This window comes from Chironomus tepperi, unplaced genomic scaffold (genome assembly GCF_022539635.2).
Source record: "Chironomus tepperi strain 1889 unplaced genomic scaffold, CSIRO-AGI_Ctep_v1 contig_84, whole genome shotgun sequence".
In the NCBI taxonomy this organism is placed as follows: domain Eukaryota; kingdom Metazoa; phylum Arthropoda; class Insecta; order Diptera; family Chironomidae; genus Chironomus; species Chironomus tepperi.
Window position 1 is genome coordinate 267,518 of NW_027226206.1, and position 23,627 is coordinate 291,144.

At 31.1% G+C, this 23,627-nt stretch overlaps 9 protein-coding genes across 10 annotated transcripts; 3 read left to right on the forward strand and 6 right to left on the reverse strand.

The window, feature by feature from the left end:
* Positions 1 to 305: 305 nt before the first annotated feature.
* On the reverse strand, positions 306 to 6,279 carry LOC139085833 (protein phosphatase 1 regulatory subunit 37). Its single transcript, XM_070634003.1, has 6 exons — positions 5,831 to 6,279; positions 5,207 to 5,563; positions 5,061 to 5,135; positions 4,906 to 4,998; positions 4,668 to 4,813; positions 306 to 4,604 (listed from the first exon to the last, which is right to left on the reverse strand). Exons 1-6 carry the CDS (start codon positions 6,048 to 6,050, stop codon positions 1,788 to 1,790), a joined length of 3,708 nt encoding a protein of 1,235 aa, XP_070490104.1. The 5' UTR covers positions 6,051 to 6,279; the 3' UTR covers positions 306 to 1,787.
* Positions 6,280 to 6,803: 524 nt separating this feature from the next.
* On the forward strand, positions 6,804 to 7,569 carry LOC139085849 (CCAAT/enhancer-binding protein homolog 2-like). 2 transcript variants are annotated; one of them, XM_070634024.1, is made up of 3 exons: positions 6,804 to 6,949; positions 7,013 to 7,362; positions 7,420 to 7,569. In XM_070634024.1, the coding sequence occupies exons 1-2, from the start codon at positions 6,866 to 6,868 to the stop codon at positions 7,349 to 7,351; spliced, it is 423 nt and encodes a 140-aa protein (XP_070490125.1). In that variant the 5' UTR covers positions 6,804 to 6,865; the 3' UTR covers positions 7,352 to 7,362; positions 7,420 to 7,569. The 2 variants fall into 2 exon arrangements, with proteins under 2 accessions (XP_070490125.1, XP_070490124.1); XM_070634023.1 differs by lacking the exon at positions 7,420 to 7,569 and having other exon boundaries at positions 7,013 to 7,418.
* Positions 7,570 to 7,622: 53 nt separating this feature from the next.
* On the reverse strand, positions 7,623 to 11,799 carry LOC139085873 (uncharacterized). Its single transcript, XM_070634054.1, has 6 exons — positions 10,479 to 11,799; positions 10,353 to 10,415; positions 8,930 to 10,295; positions 8,656 to 8,807; positions 8,387 to 8,462; positions 7,623 to 8,314 (listed from the first exon to the last, which is right to left on the reverse strand). Exons 1-3 carry the CDS (start codon positions 10,799 to 10,801, stop codon positions 9,947 to 9,949), a joined length of 735 nt encoding a protein of 244 aa, XP_070490155.1. The 5' UTR covers positions 10,802 to 11,799; the 3' UTR covers positions 7,623 to 8,314; positions 8,387 to 8,462; positions 8,656 to 8,807; positions 8,930 to 9,946.
* On the forward strand, positions 7,638 to 9,866 carry LOC139085875 (CCAAT/enhancer-binding protein homolog 2-like). Its single transcript, XM_070634056.1, has 2 exons — positions 7,638 to 7,799; positions 7,859 to 9,866. Exons 1-2 carry the CDS (start codon positions 7,716 to 7,718, stop codon positions 8,162 to 8,164), a joined length of 390 nt encoding a protein of 129 aa, XP_070490157.1. The 5' UTR covers positions 7,638 to 7,715; the 3' UTR covers positions 8,165 to 9,866.
* A 136-nt stretch (positions 11,800 to 11,935) lies between the features above and the next one.
* Positions 11,936 to 13,154, reverse strand: LOC139085874 (uncharacterized). The gene is made up of 3 exons (XM_070634055.1): positions 12,781 to 13,154; positions 12,656 to 12,718; positions 11,936 to 12,592 (listed from the first exon to the last, which is right to left on the reverse strand). Exons 1-3 carry the CDS (start codon positions 13,101 to 13,103, stop codon positions 12,247 to 12,249), a joined length of 732 nt encoding a protein of 243 aa, XP_070490156.1. The 5' UTR covers positions 13,104 to 13,154; the 3' UTR covers positions 11,936 to 12,246.
* Positions 13,155 to 14,606: 1,452 nt separating this feature from the next.
* On the reverse strand, positions 14,607 to 15,970 carry LOC139085878 (uncharacterized). Its single transcript, XM_070634059.1, has 3 exons — positions 15,588 to 15,970; positions 15,461 to 15,523; positions 14,607 to 15,287 (listed from the first exon to the last, which is right to left on the reverse strand). The coding sequence occupies exons 1-3, from the start codon at positions 15,908 to 15,910 to the stop codon at positions 14,942 to 14,944; spliced, it is 732 nt and encodes a 243-aa protein (XP_070490160.1). The 5' UTR covers positions 15,911 to 15,970; the 3' UTR covers positions 14,607 to 14,941.
* Positions 15,971 to 16,872: 902 nt separating this feature from the next.
* On the reverse strand, positions 16,873 to 18,423 carry LOC139085877 (uncharacterized). The gene is made up of 3 exons (XM_070634058.1): positions 18,059 to 18,423; positions 17,931 to 17,993; positions 16,873 to 17,559 (listed from the first exon to the last, which is right to left on the reverse strand). The coding sequence occupies exons 1-3, from the start codon at positions 18,379 to 18,381 to the stop codon at positions 17,214 to 17,216; spliced, it is 732 nt and encodes a 243-aa protein (XP_070490159.1). The 5' UTR covers positions 18,382 to 18,423; the 3' UTR covers positions 16,873 to 17,213.
* A 1,192-nt stretch (positions 18,424 to 19,615) lies between these two features.
* Positions 19,616 to 20,768, reverse strand: LOC139085837 (uncharacterized). The gene is made up of 3 exons (XM_070634006.1): positions 20,403 to 20,768; positions 20,216 to 20,278; positions 19,616 to 20,106 (listed from the first exon to the last, which is right to left on the reverse strand). Exons 1-3 carry the CDS (start codon positions 20,723 to 20,725, stop codon positions 19,788 to 19,790), a joined length of 705 nt encoding a protein of 234 aa, XP_070490107.1. The 5' UTR covers positions 20,726 to 20,768; the 3' UTR covers positions 19,616 to 19,787.
* Positions 20,769 to 21,448: 680 nt separating this feature from the next.
* LOC139085866 (oligoribonuclease) lies at positions 21,449 to 22,524 on the forward strand. Its single transcript, XM_070634050.1, has 3 exons — positions 21,449 to 21,601; positions 21,658 to 21,693; positions 21,750 to 22,524. Exons 1-3 carry the CDS (start codon positions 21,490 to 21,492, stop codon positions 22,214 to 22,216), a joined length of 615 nt encoding a protein of 204 aa, XP_070490151.1. The 5' UTR covers positions 21,449 to 21,489; the 3' UTR covers positions 22,217 to 22,524.
* Positions 22,525 to 23,627: the final 1,103 nt, after the last annotated feature.

A 23,627-nucleotide genomic window follows, 5' to 3' on the forward strand; every position in this document is an offset into this window, starting at 1 on the left:
GTGACTTTGTATTATTCATTGTAGACTTTTTAAAGGAAAACTGAATTGAAATTTACTTCTGTAGAGTTAGCAGTATTGTGCAATGGAATGAAGATTGGTTGCATGCATCAAATGATGAATGTTTCAATACTGCTTTTATCGATTGCGTCATTAACTATGCTAGTTTTTCGATATACAAAATTTACAAAAAGAATTAAAAGGCGTTAACTGACTCATTAAATCTTTTTCTTTTATTTTTTCTTAATAATATTTTCTTGTTTCATAATTTAATCCATAATTGGTAATATTTACATGCTTATCGAATAAATTTGTCAGTGTGTTCCTAATTAGTTTAAGTATGTTTCATTAAATCTATATTTTTAATTTTTCACATCATTTGCATTAAGTAAATTTGTTTCAAATCAACGATAAAAACTTTTTTGTTGATGGTGTAAATCCAATTATTTTTTTTTGTTTTTCATAAAAACATAAGTTATGTATTATTTTTAGCAAAATAGAGAACTATGCATAATCAAATTATTATTTTTTGATACAGGCGATTCTTCGTCAATCATCAATTTTTTAAGTAAATTTGATTGATACAAAAGTGTAACTTAAGTAGTTCTGTTTTTTTTAATGTACATTTTTTTATATGTCAACTGACTGTGAGCATAGATAAACATCGCTCATGTCCTAGTCACATAATTACCACATGAATAGCATTTATCGATTATTAAAAATCCACAAGTAATGTGAATAAACCCTTATCACAGAAAAATTATAATCTTGTCAAAGAAGAAATTTGGTATATTGAATGTAGAAAAAAGAAATGGATAGGTAGGCGTACTTAATAAAAATTAAAATAGGTGCTTTTTCTTTTCGAAATCGTTACTAGCTAGGGAAAAAAACATTAAAAGGGATTGGAATTTTCGATATTTTTAAAAATCGTGATTTTTTTTATACTTTTAAAAGATTTTTTTTTTCATATTTTTTTGTTATGTGTGGGATCATTTATCCAATAATTCAGACTTTTTAGTTCCATGTGATATTGTGAAAAATCTCAAAAACACTTTTTTATACATTCCAAATAATTTTCCAATTGTTTTGTTTGTTTTGATAAATGATCCTTTTCATTAATATACATGTATATATTTTTTTTGTTTTGTTCCTATACAATCAATGGTGGGAATATTTTCGTTAGTAGATTCCTCTTATATTAATATGTGTAGTTTAATTTAATGGTAATATCTAAGTAGTCTAGCTAAATCGAAATCAAAATGTGATTCTTGATAAGTAGTGAGAACAAATAACACCATTATCTGCTGCTATATTTAAGCTACAATTTTTTTTTTTGTTTGTTTTGATTTAAAGTCACCAAATCGTGTTTCTTTTAAGTTTTTATATTCAAATTATATGAGACAGAGTTGCAGACACGAATGACCCGCTACATGTGTCGTCTGTCACACGAATGACATGTCACATGTGTCGTCTGTCACAGGCGTGATTTTTCACGTGTGTCACAGACGTGTTCCGTCACCTGTCACAAATATGACCAATTACATGTGTTTCTTGTCACATGCGACGCCTGTCACCTGCCACATGTATCGTCTGTCACAGGTCAGGTTGTTCTGCAACTCTGATTATGAATAAAAATGAAGCACACGGATTCATTTTAATAATTAATAAAATAAAAAACAATAATAAAGCAGTCATCTCCATTCAACCAATAGAAGTGACTGAACACATTTGTTCTGCATAATACGCTAACAAGAAATTAAATTTATCTCGTCTTCGCACACAATTATCATCTATGATTCATCCTGTTGATCATTTGTTGATTTAAAAATTGCCAATGAATCTCGTGCTATATCTCCAAGACTGTAATGCGGATGACTATCAAAGACTATGTCATCATTTTTTGGATCATTTGTTTTCATTGTTGAATGTGAGGACTCATCGAATGATGTTTCAGAAAAATCAAGGCTACTATCCTCGCCAACAACGAAAACGACTTTTGATGGTCCCCTTTGTTGCTTTTCAATGCCAGCTAAATTCTCGCACGAAATTGTATTTTCAGGTGAAATATTCTCCTTTAATTCCTTTTTGATGCTTTTTGGAAGTGATTCGAGAGCCATTTGAGAATTGGATGCATTCTTACCAATGGTATTTTCAGGTGAAATATTTTGTAAAATTGTTGATTCTTGTGGTGACTTTTCTTCCTTTTTGTTATGAGTCAACGATACTAATGACTGTAAAAATCCACTAATTGAATTCTCTTTTTGTCCCATACCTGAACTCTTTTGTGGTGGTTGTAATTGCTGTGATGGTGACTGATCTTCATTGTTAGCTTTTAATGAAGAATCGGGACTAGTTTTTGAAAATATACTACTCGGATGATGAAATAGGTTTAGCAATTTATCAAGAGTTGCTGGATAAGATGATGTTGATGAATTTTCATTATTATTACTATTGTTTTTATTGCTACTTCCACTTATAGCTGAATGAATCCATGATGTTTTTCTCGTTCTCTTATGCGGCTCCTGTTTTGGTGATAATTCTGCTGGGCTGTTTGTTGTCAATGTCAATCCTTCATTTGACGACGATGACGAGGTCGATACAGTTAATGTATTTTCATTACTAAATATATCTTTCTTATCATCAGAAACTTCATCATTATTATTTATGGTTTTATCATTTATATCAGCTGGTGTTTTTTCAACCAAATCAAAACTGTCAGTTGAACTGATATCAGTTTGTCGATCAATTGAATCAATCGAACTACTAAACGATGAACAGCTATCTAAATCGATGAATCTCTTTTCATCATAATCTAGTTGATCATCACTTTGAGATGATGCTATTGAATGAATATTTAAAATAGGCTTGATGGATGATGATGGTGTTGTAGATATATCGATTTCCTTCCTTGTCATCGTCATTATGTTTTCAGATTTTGGTTGTTCTGACACTTTCAATGGCGTTATTGATTGATTATTGATATCGGATTTTTTTGGATTTTCGGTAACAGCAACCACACGAAAACGTGAATTTAATGATGATGATGAGGGTGATGGGAAAAATGTTGGACTACTGCTACTTGATGATGGTGATTTACTTCCAATACCACTACTCGAACTTTCAGAGACACGAGATACTTGAAAACGACTACGGGATGGACTCCTTGATGGACTGGTTAAAGGCGATGACGGAGATAATATAGGACTTGGTGAACGATTAATTGTTTGCTTTTTAATTGGTTCTAGCAATTGTTGTTTCGGTACAATTTTAACGCCAGACGGAATTACTGTTAACGAGATTTTCCTTGAAGTAAAATGTGGCTTTTTAGTTCTCGACATATTAGTGGATGTTGACGTTGATGATGGTTTTTGTTCAGATGGCTGTTGCTGTTCTGGTGGATTTTCATTTAATGAACATTGTTGTCGTATGGTATTCACTAGGCGCTGATATTCTGTATTTACTGGTAACATTTCATTCTTTGGCGCATCATCTAAATCAATTCGTGTTATAGTCTTGTTTGAATTTAAAGCTTCACTTAATGTACTTAATCCGGTTATAGATAAATTATTATTTCTCAAATCGATTCTTTGTAGTGTTGTATTACCACCAAATTCAATAACTTCTGCCAGTGTTTTAAGGCCATCACATGTTATATTTGTTGCTTGCATACCAAGACTTATGATACTCTCATTCAATTTAAGTGACGATTTTATATTCATTAGAAATTCATTACCTATATGATTTTGTCCAAAATTAATTATTTGTAAGTATTCTGTACATTCAAAGAGATCACTCGTGCTTGGAGCGCACGCTGATGAGAGATTATTATTCCATAATATTAATACTTGCAATCCAGTTAATTTCTTCTCAGCACTATCTTGCACAACTGATGAAGAATAATGATTATAACTTTGTCTTTCCAATGTTCCATTTCTAAACTTTGACTCGATCAATCTTATAGACGATTTTGAATCATTTGACTCAACTGATTCTGTTGAGCATAAACTTTCGGAGCTAAATGATCTTTCAGGCGAATGCGAACTAAATAATGTATGAGTTCCTGTTGAATCATCATAACCGTGTGAAATGGGCGATAATGATTCTGATGTATATTTGAATTTGCGATTACTATTGTTAGCTGAACTCTTCGCATCATCATTTACATTTGTACTCGTTATGGCAATCGTCGTCGTTGTCGTGCTACTTGCTCCATCATTGCTAATGCTCGGCTCAACACCTATTTTTATCTTAGCACTATTAGATTGTTCCTCATTCTTTTGCTGTTGTTGCTTTGCATCATCACTCCGACCGGTCGCAACGTTTGACTTGTCACTATCACATACTGGTAAAATACTGTTATTATTATTATTAACGTTTATTATACTTGAATTTTCATTTCGAGATTTATTATTATTATTATTTTGTAGCGGAGGTGGAGTTGGACAAAAACGATTCCGATTATTATTGATATTGTTCAAGTTTGCCGTAAAATCATTAAAATCAAACTTGTTCATTGACGACGATGATAACGAATCAGCTGATGACGTTTTGCTGACATGAACTGATTGATAACTTAACGCTTCAGCTAAATGGCGAAATCCTTCATTCTAAAATTTAATTCCAATATTTATTCATTGAATATATCAAATAAATATAAAAAATTGACTCACCTGGATGTCATTATTGGAAATATCGAGTAGCTGTAGATGATAATTGTTTTTCAAGATATTTCCAATATGAAAGGCATCATTGGGTGTCAGTTCATTATTCGCAAGACATAATTCTTTCAAGACCCTATTTTTTTGTAAAGCACCACCTATTTACATTCAGATATGAGGGAGGGAAGAGATAGAGAGTGCAAACAATTAGATATGATTGATGATAAAACGTAATGTATATTAAACATACTTAAGCACAAAATTGGTCTTCCACTTAGCTGTGCATGTTCTAATTTTAATGTGTAGATGTACGATGACAGTAGAGCATTTCCAAGAGAACTTGCTGTTAATATGATAGGCATAATTAGTGGCGCGTACTGATCAAAAATTAAGGCAGTATCTTACCATTTGAATCGCTGATTATTGTTCCTCTAGTCGATAAACTATGAAGTGCTTGAGACCGTTTTATCATGTTTATGCCTTTATATTTTAAGCAGAGAGCAATGTTGAAACAAAATTTGATTGACATTCGAAAAATTACACAAACTTACATGCTAGTAATCCACGATTCTTAATGTTGGTATTTTCGGATATATTTAATTCATTACAAGCCTCATAATATTCAATCATGTCAAATAGTGATGTTGCGGAAATGTCATCTAATGAGCAGGATGTTAGATCAATCGATCGATATTTGACTCTCTTAAAGAGTTCTTCGAGCGCCTCACACGAGTCATGTGTAAGTGTTGTCTGCTTTAAGTTTAATACATCAGCTCTATCATTTGATAACTTTTCAAAATTAAGCGACTCCAAATGTTCAATTATAGCAGGAATCGGTTGAGTTTTATGCTTATCGCATGATCTCTTATAGACATTTGACAATTCCTCTGCACTCGATACTGGAACTGCTAAACGGTCATTACGCACAATTAAGAGAAAAAGGAGAAAATTTGTAGTTATTGACACAATGGAAAATTACAGAAAATATTGAGTTGTCTATACATGTGCATATATATATATTTATTGTCTATAGCTATATTCTATGTATATATTTGATTTCGCTCACATTAAGCAAAAAGTGCTTTGTGATATAATGTGTGTACTATGAGTGATTGCAATTTTATTTTTTTTTTCTTTCTTTCATTAATTCCTTTAATATTATGTCTCTGTCTTACCAAAAGATTCGAAAGGATTTAGTGGTTCCAAAAATTGAGTCAATTGCGAAGAACTTGCAAATGACACTCGACGTTTGCTGGATCTTTTTTGACTACTTTTATCCTTATTCTCCTGCGTATTTTCTTCGCAATCCAATAAAATTGGTTGACTCTGTGTCGAGTGTAAAACTCCCGTATTTCTTTGATGCTTATTATTTTCGACATTTTCACTTATTTCCATCACTCATTAGCTTTCAAAAAAGCACAAATTTAAAGTTTTTTTTTATTAATTTTATTTACAAGAATTTAACATTTAATCACACATTCTTTGAAAATACTTTTTTGCGATTCACTGCACTACTTAATGGTATTTTCCTTATGTTTTTGGAGAATTAAGCATTAGAATTAGGAGATTTTTAAATAAATTTGAACGGAAAATGCCTTATATTATAACTACAATTAATTTATTATATGAAAAATAATATTTAGTGTAAAAAAATTTACAGAATTGGGAAAATCCACAAATTATTTGACTTGATGTTTTTCTGGGAAATTATTTTCTAATTTCAATGTTTGCTTTTTGAACATTTCTTTTAGAATAAAAATTCTGATTTTTAAGTTTAAAAAGGAATTTAGTAATGAAATTAAATGTAGTCATCCATAATTAAATGCTGTTTTGCAACAGTTAATTGAAATGTAAATTAATATAAGAATACATTTTAAAAACATTTAAATCTTTAAAAATTTGAAGATTTGCCCAAAACTTTTTATTTGATTCTTACAATTTCGTTACACTTGATAACTCTTTAAAGCTCTTTTAATTTTTAATTTAAATGTGAAATTCTTCAAATTTGACAAAATTTAATTTAAAAAGGAATTTAAAATTTTATAAAATATTCAAATTTCAAACTAATTTTTTTGAAAATTTTTTAAATTTAAATCTTAAAATTCCATAACTGAACAAAAGAAATTCAAATGAATTTCACCATTTTTTGAAAAATTTCAAAATACATAAGTAAACAAAATAAGATAAGTGAATTTTAAAAATAGATAAACATGCCACCAAAAAGTAAGAAACCAAAATCTGAAGCTGAATCCACAGATCCAGTTTATGAGGACAAGAGAAAAAGGAACAATGAGGTAAGAATTAAAATTAACTTTCTAATATTAGTAAACAATAATTGAATGTCATGAATATTCCAGGCAGTCAGAAAATCTCGAGATAAATCCAAGAAAAAGGCTGAAGAGACCATGCACAAAGTTCAAAAGTTAAAAGAAGAAAACAAGAAATTAGAGGGAAAAATTGACGAGCAAAAGAAGACAAAAAAGTTTTTAAAAGATCTATTCCTACAACAAACAACCAGCAAGATGCAAAATCCAACAGCCGAACAGTGGAAACTTATAAAGGAGGAAGATTCTGATGACGAAGAGCTAAATTCTGATGAGGACAGCACACTAGGAGAAAGTCAAACGAATACAGAAGAGTCTGAATCTGAGCCAGCACCGCCACCTCGTAAGCAGCCTGGTAAACGTAAAAAATGATAATATTAAGTGTAAGTGTTTATTTAAAATTCATATAATAAAGTATTTAAATCCTTTAAATTCTGTAGCTACTTGTTTGAATTCATAAAGTTACCTGTTAACAGCCATTTGAAATTTTGTGTACCTTAATTGTCCTCGGCATCTCTGAATATCAATGTACAATACAAAATTCAATTGTTTAATTAATATGAAGATTGAAAGTTACTTGGAAATAGAAATTAAAGCTGTAAAATGCTTAAAATAAAATAATTTGAAATTATTAAAACGTGAATAAAATTTTTGAATTTCACCATTTTATTGAGAAAAAATTTTATAAAACAAGAAGGCGAACAAGTTGTTTTATCCCAAAAGTTAATTGAAAAAAATGCCACCGAAAAGCAAGAAAGCAAAAGTTAGTGAGGAGTCTGGTGACTCAGCGTATGTTGATAAACGGAAGAGAAACAACGATGTGAGTATTGTAAGTCATAATAACATTTAAAAATGAAAAAAGCCAAAAATTTTCTTTAGTCCGTCAAAAAATCTCGAGACAAATCGAAGAAAAAGACAGAAGAAACAGTCGAAAAAGTTCAGAAATTGAAAGAAAAGAATAAGAAATTGGAAGGAAAGATTGATGAGCAGAAGAAAACTAAAAAGTTTTTATTGGATCTGGCAAAACAGAAAAATTTGCCGGTAGACGATGATTCAGGTGATGATGATTTAATTTCGGATGAGGAAGGAACAGATGATGATGATGTTGAAAAGTCTGTTACTGAGGAATCTGATGATTCTGAACCAGCTCCAGCTCGAAAGCAGCCAGCAAAACGTAAAAAGTAATAAGGACATCCAAAAATAATTTTCAAATGCTCCTTTTTTGAATGTTCAAGATGTTCAATTGGTCAATGTGTAAGTGTTTAACAATTTTTAATCATGTTGCGATGATTTTCAGCTTCTTGTCGAAATCCAGCAACCACTGAATCATGGCATCTGCAAATGCATGCATGTCATCCAATTTAGGAAAGTCAATTTTTTAATAATATTGTATTCTATGTCATTTACCTTTGAACCATAATTTCTGCTGTGTGAATATGATGGAAGAATAAGTCTACAAGTTCATCCATTATTCTGATCCAGGCTAAAAAAGACAATTAGGTCATTTAAATTTAATGTCCATCTTTACCAGTGATGGGCAACCTTATATTTTTCATGGCACACTTTGGTGGTAAGCCATACAGTTCATGGCATTTCCATAAATTTCTATCGTCACACTAGTGTGCCGCGGTCCACAGGTTGCCCACCACTGATCTAAACATTCATAAATTACTCACGCACTGCGCGACCAAGCAAATCTCTAAGGCGATTATTGATTAAGCGATATAAATGACCTGAAGGCTCAAATATTGAATTTTGAGATAAAATGTTCAAGCCTTGATTTGGTGTATGGACTACTAATCTTTGTGCATTTGGAATGTGCAAGTTTCTAAAATCAAAATGATCAATTAATAAGCAGACTTAATCTTATAATAAGTAACAGAGCTTGAAGTCGATTTGACTTCTATATGGAGTCAAGTCGACTTTGAGCACTTAAGTTATGATAGTTACACGTCATCGATCTCAGCACCAACTATTCTCTTCGTAATTCTCATGCAAGTCTGAAGTCGACCTCCAATCATTGAGAATTGTCTGTTCCATAAATGTTCTGCTCTGTCCTTACAAACACTTGGTTCAATAGAACTCATGAATGAAGTTGTTTCCTCATTTATGTCTAATAATTCTGATCGAGCCTTTAAAAAACCTGGTACAAAGTGATCGCTACTTAATAGTGTTAAGTTATTCATCCACAAATCTGTGAATTGCATCAAGTACAATTCATTAAATTCAAAAGCTATATTAAGTTCATTTTGAGCTTTAAGTAATTCTTCCCTCATAGTCATTGTAGCAGATGAATACGATGGAATGTGCATTAAGGCAATTAATGCACTGATCAAATATATAAAGTTCATTGCTTCTAGTTCTTAGAAGTTTTGTGTGAAAACTGAATGTCTACTAATTATTACTGTTTTATTTGTACTAATAACTTTGATAACATAATAAAGAATTCGTATTACCACGATTCAATTATGTGATAAAGATAAGGACTTATCAAACTAATTTTTGAATTTCTTTCCATAATCCCAAAAAAGGAAAAGTTTTTAAAGCTTTAAAAAGCTTTCAATTTCAAAAAAATGAATTAAGTCTAATCTTTGAACAGGAAATTAAATTCACAAGATTATGGCTTGTATAACATCAACAAAAGTCATTTCCTTTAAAAATTAAAGAAACCAATAAATCAAGTAGATTCAAGTATAAAACATCCAAAGTGTACTTCAACAACTAAACTTGACTATTGACGAAATAATCTCTAACAACCGGGAAGTGAATTGGCCAAAATACGTAACGAGTAGATATGGCAACAAGTGTACTCTTAATTATATCTAATCTAATCTTGGTTAACGGAATTGAAAATAAAAAAAAATGGCATTTAAGTTATTAAAACGTCTTGATAGTATTAAAAACTTTTATTGTCTTTTATCAATAGACCAATTTTGTGATAACAGGTTTGAACGGAAATGATTAAATTTATTGTTGTGAAGGATCTGGATCGATTGGGCTTCCACCTCCAACACATGCTTGTGCACCAGATAATTCGAATGCAATTTCTGCTACAACATCTGCTTCAAGATCCTTATCGCATTTTAAAAAGTCAAATTCAATGTTTTCAATATCAATTGAGATGTTATTGACGAATTCCTCAACTTGACCAACCAATCCCAATGCACGGAAGATGACATCTCTAAGATCTGTTTTCATAAGAGCTGCAAAGTTTTCGGAACCATCGTAAACTGATGAGCGTGCAAACAAATTGAAACCAATGTTCTGGATTTGTGCTGTCTTTAATTGACCGTCACGGTGGAGATTGTTGACGAAACTATAAATTTTTTAAATCCATAATCAGCTTGTCTGTCAAAATTAACTCAAAATTTACCTATTCCATGTGAGTAAAATATTGTTGACATGTCCAACGCAACGAGCTAAACGTTGACCGAATCTGAGGAATTTAAAGGTTTAATATCTTACGTAACTCAATATGAAGCTTGATGCTGTATATTACCGTTGTTTCTGGAGTTCAAAACGTCTTCTCCATTGATCAATACATTGTTCTTGTGCTGGAGTTTGTGGAACTAAGTTATTGATTGTATTTCTAGCTTCTGCACCATTAGTATAGATAAATTCATATGTATCCATATGAGAATCTAAAACTGCACGTGAAACGCGATAAATGTATGAGGAAAGTTGTCCACGATTCAAGCCCATCAAAGTTTCAAAGAATCTGTGTGTATGTGCCAACTCATCTTGAACACTCATTATTGTCTCCTCTTGGGAGTAAGCACCAAGTGCAAAAGCAAAAACTAACAATCCGGTGATTAATTTCATTTTTTTGTCTTTTCGTCAACTAAAAACACAAAACTAAGTCAAACTAACTATTATCCGGTCATATTTATTTAAAACCTCGAAGTTCAAAAATGTTATCACTACTATAGTTCGTAATTTTGTAGTTACAGGATATTGATAAGATTATATTTTTTTCTAAATTTTATATCATTTAATTGTACCTTTAAATGTATGCTACTATTGATACTTTACGTAATATTATGGATAGTCAATAGTTTATAATCTAATTATCCTGATCTATTGGGATCTTTGGGTCAAAATCTATCAAAGTCCATCTATAGTTCATGCGTAATACCGGAAATCTACCTATTAACTCTAATTCTTTTGGTAAAGTATAGACACACATACATGCAATCCATACAAAAACAAATACTTTTATTGATAAAATCTGGCACTCATTCATGGAAGTTGCAAGCTTGAGTATTTGTTATCAAAACTGATTAAATTTATATTAATCTCCTCATTGACAATTTGAAAAATATATATTTGGGACCTTATCATTAGAGCAATTTTTGTGATGTGTCTAAATTGCTAGTTTTTGATAACTTGAAGAGAAATTTATCAATATTACTATTTAATGTTGATCATATTAGTTCCTTACTAATTGATAAATCCTTGAAATTATAGTTTTAGATTATAAAATAACTAGATATTACTCACGTTTAGGTTCAAAAGAGGGTTAATTGAATCTTACTCTAGTAAAGAAGTCATACCCTAGCATCAAGGCTAATGAATCATACCCTAGCAGACAAGGATCATGCTCTCAATACCAGACCCAACTAGTATATCTAAGTAGGGCAAACTCTTAAAAACATGGTTTTCACATGTTATGTGTCTTTATATAATCATTTCCGGTTTCGAATGATGTATGTCATCTGATAATGATAATCAATTAATTAGCAAACAATTTAAAAGGATATTATACTCACCTTCCTCTTTATGAATCATTGAATCGATGAATTACACTCAATACCTTAATACGTATTTAAATATCCGATTTGTACATCGAAAGAATAATGCTTTTAATCCGAGCTCGAATTCGATTCGAATTTTGTATGGAAAAGTCGACTCGACTCCATTTAAACTTCGAGTCGACTTCGAGCTCTGCTTATGATATTTGATTTTTTAAAAATTTATTTAAAGTTTTTGCTTTAAAAATAATGATTTTTTTTTTTCAAAAAAAGATCAGAGATATCTTTGAAATACAGAACAAAATTGGTCAAAGTAAGTTGAAATGCGGAAATTGAAGTTATAATTATAAAGGAAATATTGAATCTAATCAATTTCCCCTAATCAAGTATGATAAATTCTGCTTTAACGATAATGTTCATACCTGCCTTGTTATCAGTAATTATTGAATCCGTATTTCATAATTATACTCTATTTCAAAGATTTCTCAAATCTTTAGAAAAATGGAATCCAGAAATTTAGAGTGTTGGATTTGGGTCAGTTGGGTTTCCACCTCCAACGCAAGCATTAGCACCATCAATTTCAAATTGAATTTCTCTCATAACGGCATCTTCAAGTTCCTTATCACAACGTACAAATTCAAATTCAATATCACCAATGTTGATGGAAATGTTTGAGATGAAATCTTCAACTTGGTCTACAACTCCTAAGATACGGAAGATTGAGTCTCTAAGATCTCTCTTCATTAAGGCAGCTAAGTCTTCTGGACCATCATAAACTGTTGTGCGTGCGAACAAATTGAAACCGATGTTTTGAACTTGAGCTGCTTGTGTTTGTCCATTTGAGTGGAGATTGTTGACAACACTGTAATTATTGATATTCACAATTTTAGAACAATATTCAAAATAAACTTGCAGGATTACTTACTTATTCCAGATTGACAAGTAATTGTTAACATTTCCTAAGCAACGAGCCAAACGTTGTCCAAAACTGCCAAAAATAGAAGTTTTTAAAATCTGTTACGTAACATGTCATTCGATGTAATTAATTACCGTTGTTTCTGGAGTTCAAAACGTCTTCTCCATTGATCAATACATTGTTCTTGTCCTGGATTTTGTGGTTGTAAGCTATTGATTGTATCTCTAGCTTCTGCGCCATTAACATAAATAAATTCGTATGTTTCCATATGAGAATCTAAAACTGCACGTGAGACGCGATAAATGTATGAGGAAAGTTGTCCACGATTAATTCCCATAAGGGTTTCGAAGAATCTGTGAGTAAGTCCCAACTCATCTTGAACACTCAATAATGTCTCCTCTTGGGAATAAGCACCAAGTGCAAAAGCAAAAACTAACAATCCAGTAATCAATTTCATTTTTGTTCCTTCTTCAAATCACAAAACAGAACTAAAGCAAACTTACTATTTTCCCAACGCATTTATTTAAAACTTGGAAGTTTCGCAAAGAACCAAACTTTTATCATCTTTTAAAAAAAATTATTTAATATGTACATACAGGATATTGATAAGATTAAAAATTTTAATTAATTTCTTGATAACTTTTACCTAAATGATAAATTTCAATTGCACCGTTCAATGTATGCTGCTATTAAGTTCTTAAGTTTCACGTGCTTATCTCTTTAACCCATTTTTATAAGAAGAATGACAAAATGCTGCTATGTCTACATTTTGCAAGTCTAGACAAATTCTAATCTATTTATAAAGGAGTTCCGTTTAAGATTTTTAGTCTTCCAAAACTGCATGTCTGCGGTTATCATTAAACAAACTGTATGGTACCAAAACATTGAGATCTGCAGTCTTGGAACGAACTATAAGGTAAAGACGAATACAGAAGTCCTTCACACTGGACGACTTTTATACTGATTGAAGGTCTGCAGTCTTAGACAAACTATAAAGTACAGCCGAATAATGCGGGACTGCGACCTTGGACGAAGTATAAGGTACAATCGGATACTGTAGGTCTGCGCATCTAAAATGCAGGTAATGCAGTCCTGCGGTTCTTCTTCGAACCCAATGGAAGTTTTCTTTAATGAAATTTTGATGAAATTATGATAATTTTTCTCCAATGGAAGTGCTAAATATCAAAAATTCAAATTTCATGCTAATAATAGCTTTAAATAGTAAAGAATGCGCCACTCTCCAATTACGAACAACCATGCCTCTAACAGTAACTTATTTATATCTCATACTCATTATATATTGCTAAAATTACATAAATTTCTCTATCGGCAGTCCGAAATACATATTGTTTTATAAGAAATGTGAAATACTATTAAAAAATATTTCTATATATAGTATCAAAAAATACTAGTGAGCACTTATATCCCGATATTCTACTGTTGATAACATTCCAACACATTTTTATTCATTCATGAAGTTTTAAAATATAAAATTTCACTAATCTGCTTATTGATAACGTTTTTTTTGTAGATACTTAGGTACTCATATCTTATCGAGAGGAAAACAATTTCTTCAATAACGACTATGGTATGAACTAGCAGACATACTTTTGATCTTTACCTAGCGAGACAGTTCCTTGCTTTCAAAAATGGTTTCATTTGGTCTTTATGGTTTGACTTGTAATTTATTAAATTCTATTTTTAGTATCAATACTTACCACAATTTTTGTGAAGTTCCTGTCATCATCAATTCCTAATTCCAGAGAATTGGCTTTTTCGACGTGGGAATAGGATGGGAGTTGGCTGAACCGTAAATTTTGCTAGACCGCGATATCGAGGAAACCTGTATGAACTCGCGATATTGAAGAAACCTTCTTCAGATTGAAGTTTATCTAAATTTGATATTACTCTTAAGCATGACTAGGATGTCAAAACCCATAAAATTAAAATATGTCTGTGATATTTTTAAGATTTTAAAATTTATTAAAAAAAAAATATTTTCTTTTCCCGAGATAAGAGATATTTTTGAAATGAAATTAGAGCAAATTTTGCGTAATTAAGGAGGAATTGATAGAAATGAAGTGCATTCATCAGTGGAAGCAACATTCTGCTTTATCGATTTCTCACTATTTCTACTAAATTGTTACACGTGCTAGGATAAGATTTTACTAAATTTCAAATGATTGGAACCGAAATTTTAGCAAATCAGCAAAAAACAGCCCAATACTTATGTTAATCTTGAATCTCGAGAATATACTTCAAAAAATTCTCTAATCTTTGGAAAACGGACATAGTTTATTTGCGTGTTGGATTTGGGTCAGTTGGACCAGCTCCTACACAAGCATTTGCACCATCAACCTCGAATTGAATTTCTCTCATTACAGCTTCCTCAAGTTCTCTATCACATCTTACAAAGTCAATTTCAATGTTATCAATATCGATTGAGATGTTTGAAATGAATTCTTCAACTTGATCTACAATTCCTAAGATACGGAAAATTGCGTCTCTAAGATCTACTTTCATTAAGGCTGCTAAGTCTTCTGGACCATCATAAACTGTTGTGCGTGCAAACAAGTTGAAACCGATGTTTTGAACTTGAGCTGCTTGCAATTGACCATTTGAGTGGAGGGTATTGACAACACTGTAATTATTGATATTCACAACTTTAGATGACATTTCAAATTTTAGATTAGATCTTTGATCTTTTGAGCACAAACACTAGATTTTTTGCACGTTTTAACACATTTGTAATTACACTCATAATTTTCACCTTAGTTTGTTTAGATTTTACACATAAGTTCAAATTGTACTTACTTGTTCCAGATATTCAAGTAGTTGTGTATACTTCCAATGCAACGAGCCAAACGTTGACCAAATCTGTTGGGAACAGAAATGAGTGAATATTATGTAATAACTTAAATAGCAAGTTACAAGTCATTACCTTTGTTTTTGGAGTTCAAAACGTCTGATCCATTGGTCAAGGCATTCTTGTTGGCCTGGATTTTCTGGTACTAAGCTTGTAATGTGATCTCTGGCTTCTCCGCCATTAACAAAAATAAATTCGTATGTATCCATATGAGAATTCAAAAGTGCTCTTGTGATGCGATAGATATATGCAGAAAGTTGGCCACGATTGATACCCATAATGGTTTCGAAAAATCTGTGTGTGAGACCTAACTCATCCTGAACACTCAAAAATGTATCCTCTTGGGAATAAGCACCGAGTGCTAATGCAAAAACTAATAATCCGGTAACCAATTTCATATTTCTTCCTTCTTCGAATCACAAAATAGAACTGTAGCGAAATTTATGTTGTCCAACTGCATTTATTCAAAACTTAGAAGATCAGTGTGTTTTTTATCATTTTCAAAGTATGTATACATACAGGATATTGATAAGATTAGAAATGTTTAATTAAAATTTTGATAAATTTGGCCTGTAAATAAGAAATCTTAATTGCACGGTTCAATATACAATGCTATTAATTCTCAAAATGTTTACGTAATTTTAAATACACTTATCACTTATCATAATGTCCAGTTTAACAATTTCTTGCTAGTATTTAAGGAAAGCATTTGGCATACATAGTTTAGATCCGAGTTTGAAGTCGACTTGATGCATTGTAATCTTGATTCAGGTACTATAACTTAGCGAGTATAATCTAAACAGATGATAATCATGGCTATGTCCCGAAATATTCGCTTTATGATGTTCATACTCGTTTATCAAGAAAACCCTTAGCTTAATAATTTTTATATGCTTCCTGTGATATTCAACGACACACATCCCGTTGGAATACAAATATTATTGCAGGAAGCTTTATATATCTCACACACGACTGCATTTTCTTGTGTTACTTTCTGATAAAATCGCACTACGCTTCCATTTGTTTGTAAAGGAAGTCTTTGAAATAATTTTTTATCAAAAATGATTAAACTTTCATTAATCTGCTCAATTGACAAGTTCTTAAAATAATCATGTCTTATCAAAAGGGAAGTTATTTCTTTCAAAAAATGTCAGTCGACATGTTATTTAAGATTATTTCAATCATTATATAGCTCAACTTTGACATAGATACTGTTTATCACTGATTACTCAAATAGAAGCACTCAAAAAATTGTAGGATAATCAATTGATGTTTGTCAGCACGCGATTTAATCAATTGTAGTTACTTAAGATTTATGATTCTTGATTTCCGAACGCATATAATTAAAATATATCTGTGATATTTTTAAAACATTAAAATTTATTTAAAAAACCAACTTTTTGAATTTTTCCCGAAATTAGAGACGTTTTTGAAGCTATTTATAGAGAAAATCTCTTTACCGCACCCGTGTTTTTTCATCTTTTGATCTCAAGTGTCTTTTAATCTCTTCTAATAGAAATGAAGTTTGAAAATTTTATATTGGTAGGACCAAAATTCTGCTTTATCGATTTCTCAATATTTTCACTAAATTTCTAATGATCTTAAATATTTTGGAATCAAATTTTATGAATGTTAATCTTAGTTCCCGAGAATATAATTATACTTCAAAAAGTTCTCTAACCTTTGGAAAACGGACATAGTTTATTTGCGTGTTGGGTTTGGGTCAGTTGGACCAGCACCAACACAAGCGTTTGCACCATCAACCTCAATCTGAATTTCTCTCATAACAGCTTCTTCAAGTTCTCTATCGCATCGTGTGAATTCAATTTCAATATTATCAAAATCGATTGAGATGTTTCTAATAAATTCTTCGACTTGATCTACAACTCCTAAGATACGGAAAATTGCATCTCTAAGATCTACTTTCATTAAGGCTGCAAAGTCTTCTGGACCATCATAAGCTGTTGTGCGTGCGAACAAATTAAAACCAATGTTTTGAACTTGAGCTGCTTGTAATTGACCGTTTGAGTGGAGACCGTTGACAACACTGTAATTATTGATATTTGCGACTTTAGACTTTAAGTTTAATTTTAAAATTCAAATGATTTTTTCATATTTTTTAGTTAAGGACTTCATTCTAATTTAATATCGAAAACTAAACACTTCCTAACAAAATTAAGTTTTAAGTTTTGCTCTAGTTTAATTTTTGCACTGTAAAATACTATTAGTCTAGGTCTTTTATAACACTTTTGAGAACATTTATAACTGTAGTCATAATTAGCAGCTTAGTTGGTTTCGCGTGCTTTACAGAGCTTATTAACAATTCGCACTTTTTGGGTTTACTTTTTACACTCAATTTTAAATTTTTGAATCATTTTTAAATTTGATATTTTTGTTTCTATTCTTAAATGTACTTACTTATTCCATACAACCATGAAGTGATGAACGTTTCCTATGCAACGTGCCAAACGTTGACCAAATCTGTCGGGAACAGAAATGAATGAATATTATGTAAGAACTTAAAACATATTTTTACAACTCATTACCGTTGTTTCTGGAGTTCAAAACGTCTTGTCCATGTATCAAGACATTCTTGTTGGCCTGGATTTTCTGGTACTAAGCTGGCAATGTGTTCTCTGGCTTCTGCGCCATTAACATAAATAAACTCGTATGTATTCAAATAAGAATCCATTACTATTCTTGTCATGCGATAAATATATGCAGAAAGTTGTCCACGATTGATACCCATAATGGTTTCGAAAAATCTATGAGTAAGTCCTAATTCATCCTGAACAGTAAGTAATGTCTCCTCTTGAGAATAAGCACCGAGTGCTAACGCAAAAACTAATAATCCGGTAACCAATTTCATATTTGTTCCTTCTTCGAATCACAAAATTAAACTGTAGCGAAATTTATGTTATCCGACTGCATTTATTCAAAATTTTGTAGATTAATGTACTTTTTTTATCACTCTCAAATTATATATACATACAGGATATTGATAAGATTAGAACTTTCATTAAAATTTTCCCTGTAAATAAGAAATTTTAATTGCACAGTTTAATACATAATATTAATTGTTAAATGTTTACGTAATTTTCATTACACTTATCACTTAAAATGTTCATTTTTACCATTTTTTGGTAGTACGATATTCATTTGGCGGCAAATTTTCATTCAAGAATTTAAAAAATCAAATTTGAAAAATCATTCTTTGAAGAATATTTTAGGACAAAATTGACCCTTTCCTTGATATAAAACAACTTAGGAACCAGATAATATCATAGCGCACTTCTACTTCATATTTAAATCACAAACTTTAAAAACACTAAATTTGCTCTGAAATAATTAATTCAGATCAATACTTACATTAAGCACTAAATTTCAGAACATAATTTTTGAAAAAATCCTAAACGTTAGAAATTTGAATATCAAAAATCCTTTAATCGGAAAATCATCATTTTAATCGGATGACCATTTTGTTTTTTGAATTTGAATGCTTAGATTGATTTAGATTACTATGATTTTCCAATTTGTAATTTATTTATATTTCAATTATATCGACTATCAATCAAGATCCGAAGACACTAATCCTGATTTAGGTACTATGATTTAGTAAAAAAAATTTAAACGGATGGAAATGTCACAAAAATTCGCTTTATGGTGAAAAGTTCATACTCGTTTAACCATGATAACCCTAAGCTGTGACATTCAACGACATACATCCCGTTGATATACAAATATTATTGCAGTAACCTTTATATATCTCTCTAAGAACACACACGACTTCATTTTAATGTGTTATTTTCTGATAAATGCGTACTATGCTTACATTTGTTTGTAAAGGAAGTTTTGAAATATCTTTATCAGAATTGATTAAACTTTCATTAATCTGTTTAATTGACAAATTATTAAAATAATCATGCCTTATCAAAAGGGAAGTTATTTCATTCAAAAATGTCAGTAGACATGTACATATGAGTGTTAAGAATCAACTTTGATCATTCGATCTTTTGACACTTTATGGGTAGATAACAGAAGTTATAAAGATGATCATAGGTGCCGGTATGTGCTCCTGAAATTGCAGATTATCTAAATTTAGCTTTTGAAATTTTTTAAGATTTTTAAATTTATTCAAATTGTTTGTAATTTTTCCAGCAATTAAAGGCTTTTTGATCAGTTCACTGGAATCAACATTCTGCTTTATCGATTTCTTATTATTTCTACTAAACTGTTTCACGTGCTTAGATAAGACTTCTTATAAAGTAAGGAAAGTTAAACTGTCCAAACACAAGAATTTGCACCATCAACCTCAATTTGAATTTCTCTCACAGCATCTTCTTCTAATTGTCTATAGCATTGTGTGAATTCATTTTGGATATCAATAATGTTATTGGAAATGTTTACTATGAAATCTGTAGCTTCTTCCACTAAATCTAAGATACGGAAAATATCTTCTCTAAGATCTGTTTTCATTAAGGCTGCAAAGTCTTCATCGCCATCATAAACTTCTGCTTCTGCCAACACATTGAAACCGATGTTCTGAACTTGAGCTGCTTGCCATTGAGCTTTTGAATGGATATCATTGACAATACTGTAATTATTGATATTTGTAACTTAAGGATCAAATCTTTATTGAAATTTAATAACGAAAATCAAACACTAGTGGAAACGTCCTTACTAATGTACCTAAATGTACTTACTCATTAAATATGTGCATGTGGTCATTAACGATTGCTGTGCAACGAGCCAAACGTTGACCAAATCTACCAGAAACCGAAATTGATAAATAAAACGTAAGAATTTACGCATAGGTAGGAGCAGACGAACTAAGCGCACTTAGATCCGATTGCTTCCAAATGTGCAACTAGTATTAGTACAATTTATTACCGTAGTTTCTGGAGTTCAAAACGTCTCATCCATATATTAAGACACACTTGCTGGCTTTCATTTTCTGGAACTAAGCTATTCATGTGCTCTCTGGCTTCTGCGCCAATATCATAAATAAATCGGTATGTATCCATATAAGCATGCAAAGCTGAACGTGTGATGCGATAGTTATATGCAGAAAGTTGGCCACGATTGATACCTATAACTATTTCGAAAAATCTGTGAGTAAGTCCTAATTCAGCTTGAACACTCATTATTGTTTCCTCTTGGGAATAAGCACCAAGAGCTAACGCGAAAATTAACAATCCGATAACCAATTTCATATTTCTTCCTTGTTCGAATAAGAAAATAGAACTGAGGTGAAATTTATGTTATCCCATTGATTTTATTCAAAACTTGAAAGATCAATGTCTTCAAAGTATACAAACATACAGGATATTGATAAGATTAAAACTATTAATTGAAATTTTGATAAATTTTGTCTGTAAGTAAGAAATCTTAATTGGACAGTTCAATATACAATGTGATTAATTCTTATATGTTTACGTACTTTTAATACACTTACCTATCACTTGAAATGTTTATTCTTACCATTTTTTGTTAATAAAATAAGCAATTTGCAGGAAATTTTTATTTATAAGTTTTAAGATATAATTTTTGGTCAAAATTGACCATTTGCTTGATATCAAAAAACTAAGGAACCGGATAAGTTAATAACTGCACTCTTGCACTTAATATTTAAATCACAAGCTTTAAAAAACTTAATTTAAACTAAATTTTTTTATTGAGATCAACGTTTACAATTAGTACTTAATTTTAGAACATTATTTTTTAAAAAATCAATAAACGTTAGAAATTTGAAAATCAAAAATCCGTTAATCACAATGCATTTGTATGTAAATATTAACTAAGGATGCTAGGAAACTTTTTCAATAATATTCTGTTCAAAATATCAGTATCATTAAATTCAACAAATACCATATAGTCACAGAATTTACGAAAAAACAGCTGTGAAAAAAAACACGTGTTGACTTTTTGGGGAAAGACAGTAAGTTGTTTATATTTTGTTCTTTACTTGAAAACATTCATGTTTAGCATTATTAGGAAAGTTGTGAATAAAAACTATATTAATAGTTTTAGGAAATTTTCAGCAAAGATGGAAGCAAGTAAATTGGTGTGGATGGATATGGAAATGACAGGTAAATAGACAAAGTGTCATAAAATTCGGAATATTAACAAAAAAAAATATTTTCAGGACTTGAAGTTGAAAAATGTCGTGTTCTACAAGTTGGTAAGTAAATCAATGCCTAGAAATGAATGTCATTAATAATTATTCAACTTTTTCAGCAATGATTGTAACGGATGAAAAGTTAAATGTGATTTCTGATGATTTTTGTGAAGTTATTCATCAAAATGACGAGACTTTAGACAGCATGAATGATTGGTGTAAAGAAAATTTAAAGGATTTAGCCGAAAGTTCTCGTGATTCGACATTGACTGAAGACAAAGCAGAAGAACTTATGTTGTCATTTTTGTCAAAACATGTTAGTCCAAAATCCACTCCATTAGCAGGCAATACTATTTATATGGATCGAATGTTTCTTAGACGGTACTTTCCACGAGTAGATGATCATTTACATTACAGGATAGTTGATGTATCTACAATTAAAGAATTGTGTAGACGTTGGAATCCATCTGTTTACAAAAATGCTCCAAAGAAGCAGTTGAAGCATCGAGCACTTGATGATATTAAGGAAAGCATAGAGGAATTAAAACACTATAAAGAGAACTTTTTCAAAACTGTAGATCAGTAGAGTTGTAGTTAGAGTAATTCAACTTAAAATAGCCATTCACATCCTGTAATTTTTAGAGGGCGAAATCCAGAAGGCTAAGTCGAATTGAATTCGCTCCGATTCGCTAAAAACCGATTAAATTTAGCATGGAATTTTTTCTGCTGACTCTTGTGAAGTATAACATTTCATACAAATTTCTATCGATTCTTAGCAAACTGTGCTGAACTCAATTCTTCTTCGACCTCTGGACTAATGTTAAGTCTGTAAAATACGTTAACATAATTAAAAATCAAGTGAAATAAAAGACAGGAATTAACTTTGATTAATTATTTTTTAAAGTATTTTTTATTGATTCATGTTTATTTCATTGAATTTAAAATCAAATGATATTGGATATACAAGTTGCTTTTACAATCATTTTTAAAAAATTACCTACACAACTAATAAAGAGAGTTAACTCTTGGAGATATTTTTTTAGAAAAAAATTCATCACAAAAAATCAAATAAATTTCCTCAAGGATAACTTATATATAACTAAGTTTTTTTTTTATCAGATCTATACATTATATGTAAGACTAGATTGAATTTTCAAAAATTTAATCTTCTATCTTTTAGAAATGTCCAATTAATAACGTCTTTTTCTTTAACAGCTTGAGAAATTCACATCTGGATCAATTGTGCTGCGGAAGGCACATAGCGTAGATATGACCAAAAATCCTCACAGACAGTGCAACGTGTTTCCTAGGGTATCTCCTGATCATCGTACTAGCGGTAAGACCAGAACTCAAAGTCGACTCGGATTTTGTATGAAAAAGTCGACTTGAGTCTACTCGACCCCATCTCGATTTCATGCTTTGAGTATGTCGCGAAACTGATCTAACAATACCGTGACGTATTATGTCGCTCGAGCCAACCTTGGTGGTGGGCAACCTGTGTCTTTTCGAGGCATATCTTAGTTTTAAGCTCCGACAGATATCTTACACGGCATTCGGTTCATGACATTTCCTATAAATTTTAGTGTCACACTGCAGTGTCGCAGCAAACAGGTTGCCCATCAGGTTGAATTTGGCTTGAACCCAGAGTCAAGCTGACCTTGTGTCGGATATTGTTGAATCTAATATGGAACCACTGTCACGTTAGTCTTGCTTTGGTTTCATGTGCATGTTCAGATTTGTGAGTATACTCATAAACATACCCCTTGTCTGATCGGGTCTGGGGCTAGTTTTCATCGAATTAAATCAGGATTGATAGTCACGATATCCTGGTTCTAGATTACACTGAATCTGGTCTGGAGCCAGAGTTACGATACCCTGGTACCAGATTTTCGACCATTTCTACGCCATGTGCTTTCCGGGTTACTATATCAATCCCATACAAATGTGAAAAATGTTAAATATATTTTTTTAAAGATGAATATTTCAGTTTTGTTTGA

Excerpts from the sequence above, each read along its gene's own strand:
- LOC139085873 (XM_070634054.1), bottom strand. The coding sequence starts at position 10,801 with ATGAAATTAATCACCGGATTGTTAGTTTTTGCTTTTGCACTTGGTGCT. Across the intron at positions 10,416-10,478 it reads TTTGAACTCCAGAAACAACG|ATTCGGTCAACGTTTAGCTC; the intron begins GTAATATACAGC and ends TAAATTCCTCAG. Across the intron at positions 10,296-10,352 it reads ATTTTACTCACATGGAATAG|TTTCGTCAACAATCTCCACC; the intron begins GTAAATTTTGAG and ends AAAAATTTATAG.
- LOC139085833 (XM_070634003.1), bottom strand. The coding sequence starts at position 6,050 with ATGGAAATAAGTGAAAATGTCGAAAATAATAAGCATCAAAGAAATACG. Across the intron at positions 5,564-5,830 it reads AAATCCTTTCGAATCTTTTG|CAGTTCCAGTATCGAGTGCA; the intron begins GTAAGACAGAGA and ends ATGACCGTTTAG. Across the intron at positions 4,814-4,905 it reads AAGACCAATTTTGTGCTTAA|GTGGTGCTTTACAAAAAAAT; the intron begins GTATGTTTAATA and ends GAATGTAAATAG.
- LOC139085877 (XM_070634058.1), bottom strand. The coding sequence starts at position 18,381 with ATGAAATTGGTTACCGGATTATTAGTTTTTGCGTTAGCACTCGGTGCT. Across the intron at positions 17,994-18,058 it reads TTTGAACTCCAGAAACAACG|ATTTGGTCAACGTTTGGCAC; the intron begins GTAATGAGTTGT and ends TGTTCCCGACAG. Across the intron at positions 17,560-17,930 it reads TTCATGGTTGTATGGAATAA|TGTTGTCAACGGTCTCCACT; the intron begins GTAAGTACATTT and ends CAATAATTACAG.
- LOC139085866 (XM_070634050.1), top strand. The coding sequence starts at position 21,490 with ATGTTTAGCATTATTAGGAAAGTTGTGAATAAAAACTATATTAATAGT. Across the intron at positions 21,602-21,657 it reads GATGGATATGGAAATGACAG|GACTTGAAGTTGAAAAATGT; the intron begins GTAAATAGACAA and ends AAATATTTTCAG. Across the intron at positions 21,694-21,749 it reads ATGTCGTGTTCTACAAGTTG|CAATGATTGTAACGGATGAA; the intron begins GTAAGTAAATCA and ends CAACTTTTTCAG.
- LOC139085837 (XM_070634006.1), bottom strand. The coding sequence starts at position 20,725 with ATGAAATTGGTTATCGGATTGTTAATTTTCGCGTTAGCTCTTGGTGCT. Across the intron at positions 20,279-20,402 it reads TTTGAACTCCAGAAACTACG|ATTTGGTCAACGTTTGGCTC; the intron begins GTAATAAATTGT and ends GGTTTCTGGTAG. Across the intron at positions 20,107-20,215 it reads CACATGCACATATTTAATGA|TATTGTCAATGATATCCATT; the intron begins GTAAGTACATTT and ends CAATAATTACAG.
- LOC139085878 (XM_070634059.1), bottom strand. The coding sequence starts at position 15,910 with ATGAAATTGGTTACCGGATTATTAGTTTTTGCATTAGCACTCGGTGCT. Across the intron at positions 15,524-15,587 it reads TTTGAACTCCAAAAACAAAG|ATTTGGTCAACGTTTGGCTC; the intron begins GTAATGACTTGT and ends TGTTCCCAACAG. Across the intron at positions 15,288-15,460 it reads TACTTGAATATCTGGAACAA|TGTTGTCAATACCCTCCACT; the intron begins GTAAGTACAATT and ends CAATAATTACAG.
- LOC139085875 (XM_070634056.1), top strand. The coding sequence starts at position 7,716 with ATGCCACCGAAAAGCAAGAAAGCAAAAGTTAGTGAGGAGTCTGGTGAC. Across the intron at positions 7,800-7,858 it reads AACGGAAGAGAAACAACGAT|TCCGTCAAAAAATCTCGAGA; the intron begins GTGAGTATTGTA and ends AATTTTCTTTAG.
- LOC139085849 (XM_070634024.1), top strand. The coding sequence starts at position 6,866 with ATGCCACCAAAAAGTAAGAAACCAAAATCTGAAGCTGAATCCACAGAT. Across the intron at positions 6,950-7,012 it reads AGAGAAAAAGGAACAATGAG|GCAGTCAGAAAATCTCGAGA; the intron begins GTAAGAATTAAA and ends TGAATATTCCAG.
- LOC139085874 (XM_070634055.1), bottom strand. The coding sequence starts at position 13,103 with ATGAAATTGATTACTGGATTGTTAGTTTTTGCTTTTGCACTTGGTGCT. Across the intron at positions 12,719-12,780 it reads TTTGAACTCCAGAAACAACG|TTTTGGACAACGTTTGGCTC; the intron begins GTAATTAATTAC and ends TATTTTTGGCAG. Across the intron at positions 12,593-12,655 it reads TACTTGTCAATCTGGAATAA|TGTTGTCAACAATCTCCACT; the intron begins GTAAGTAATCCT and ends CAATAATTACAG.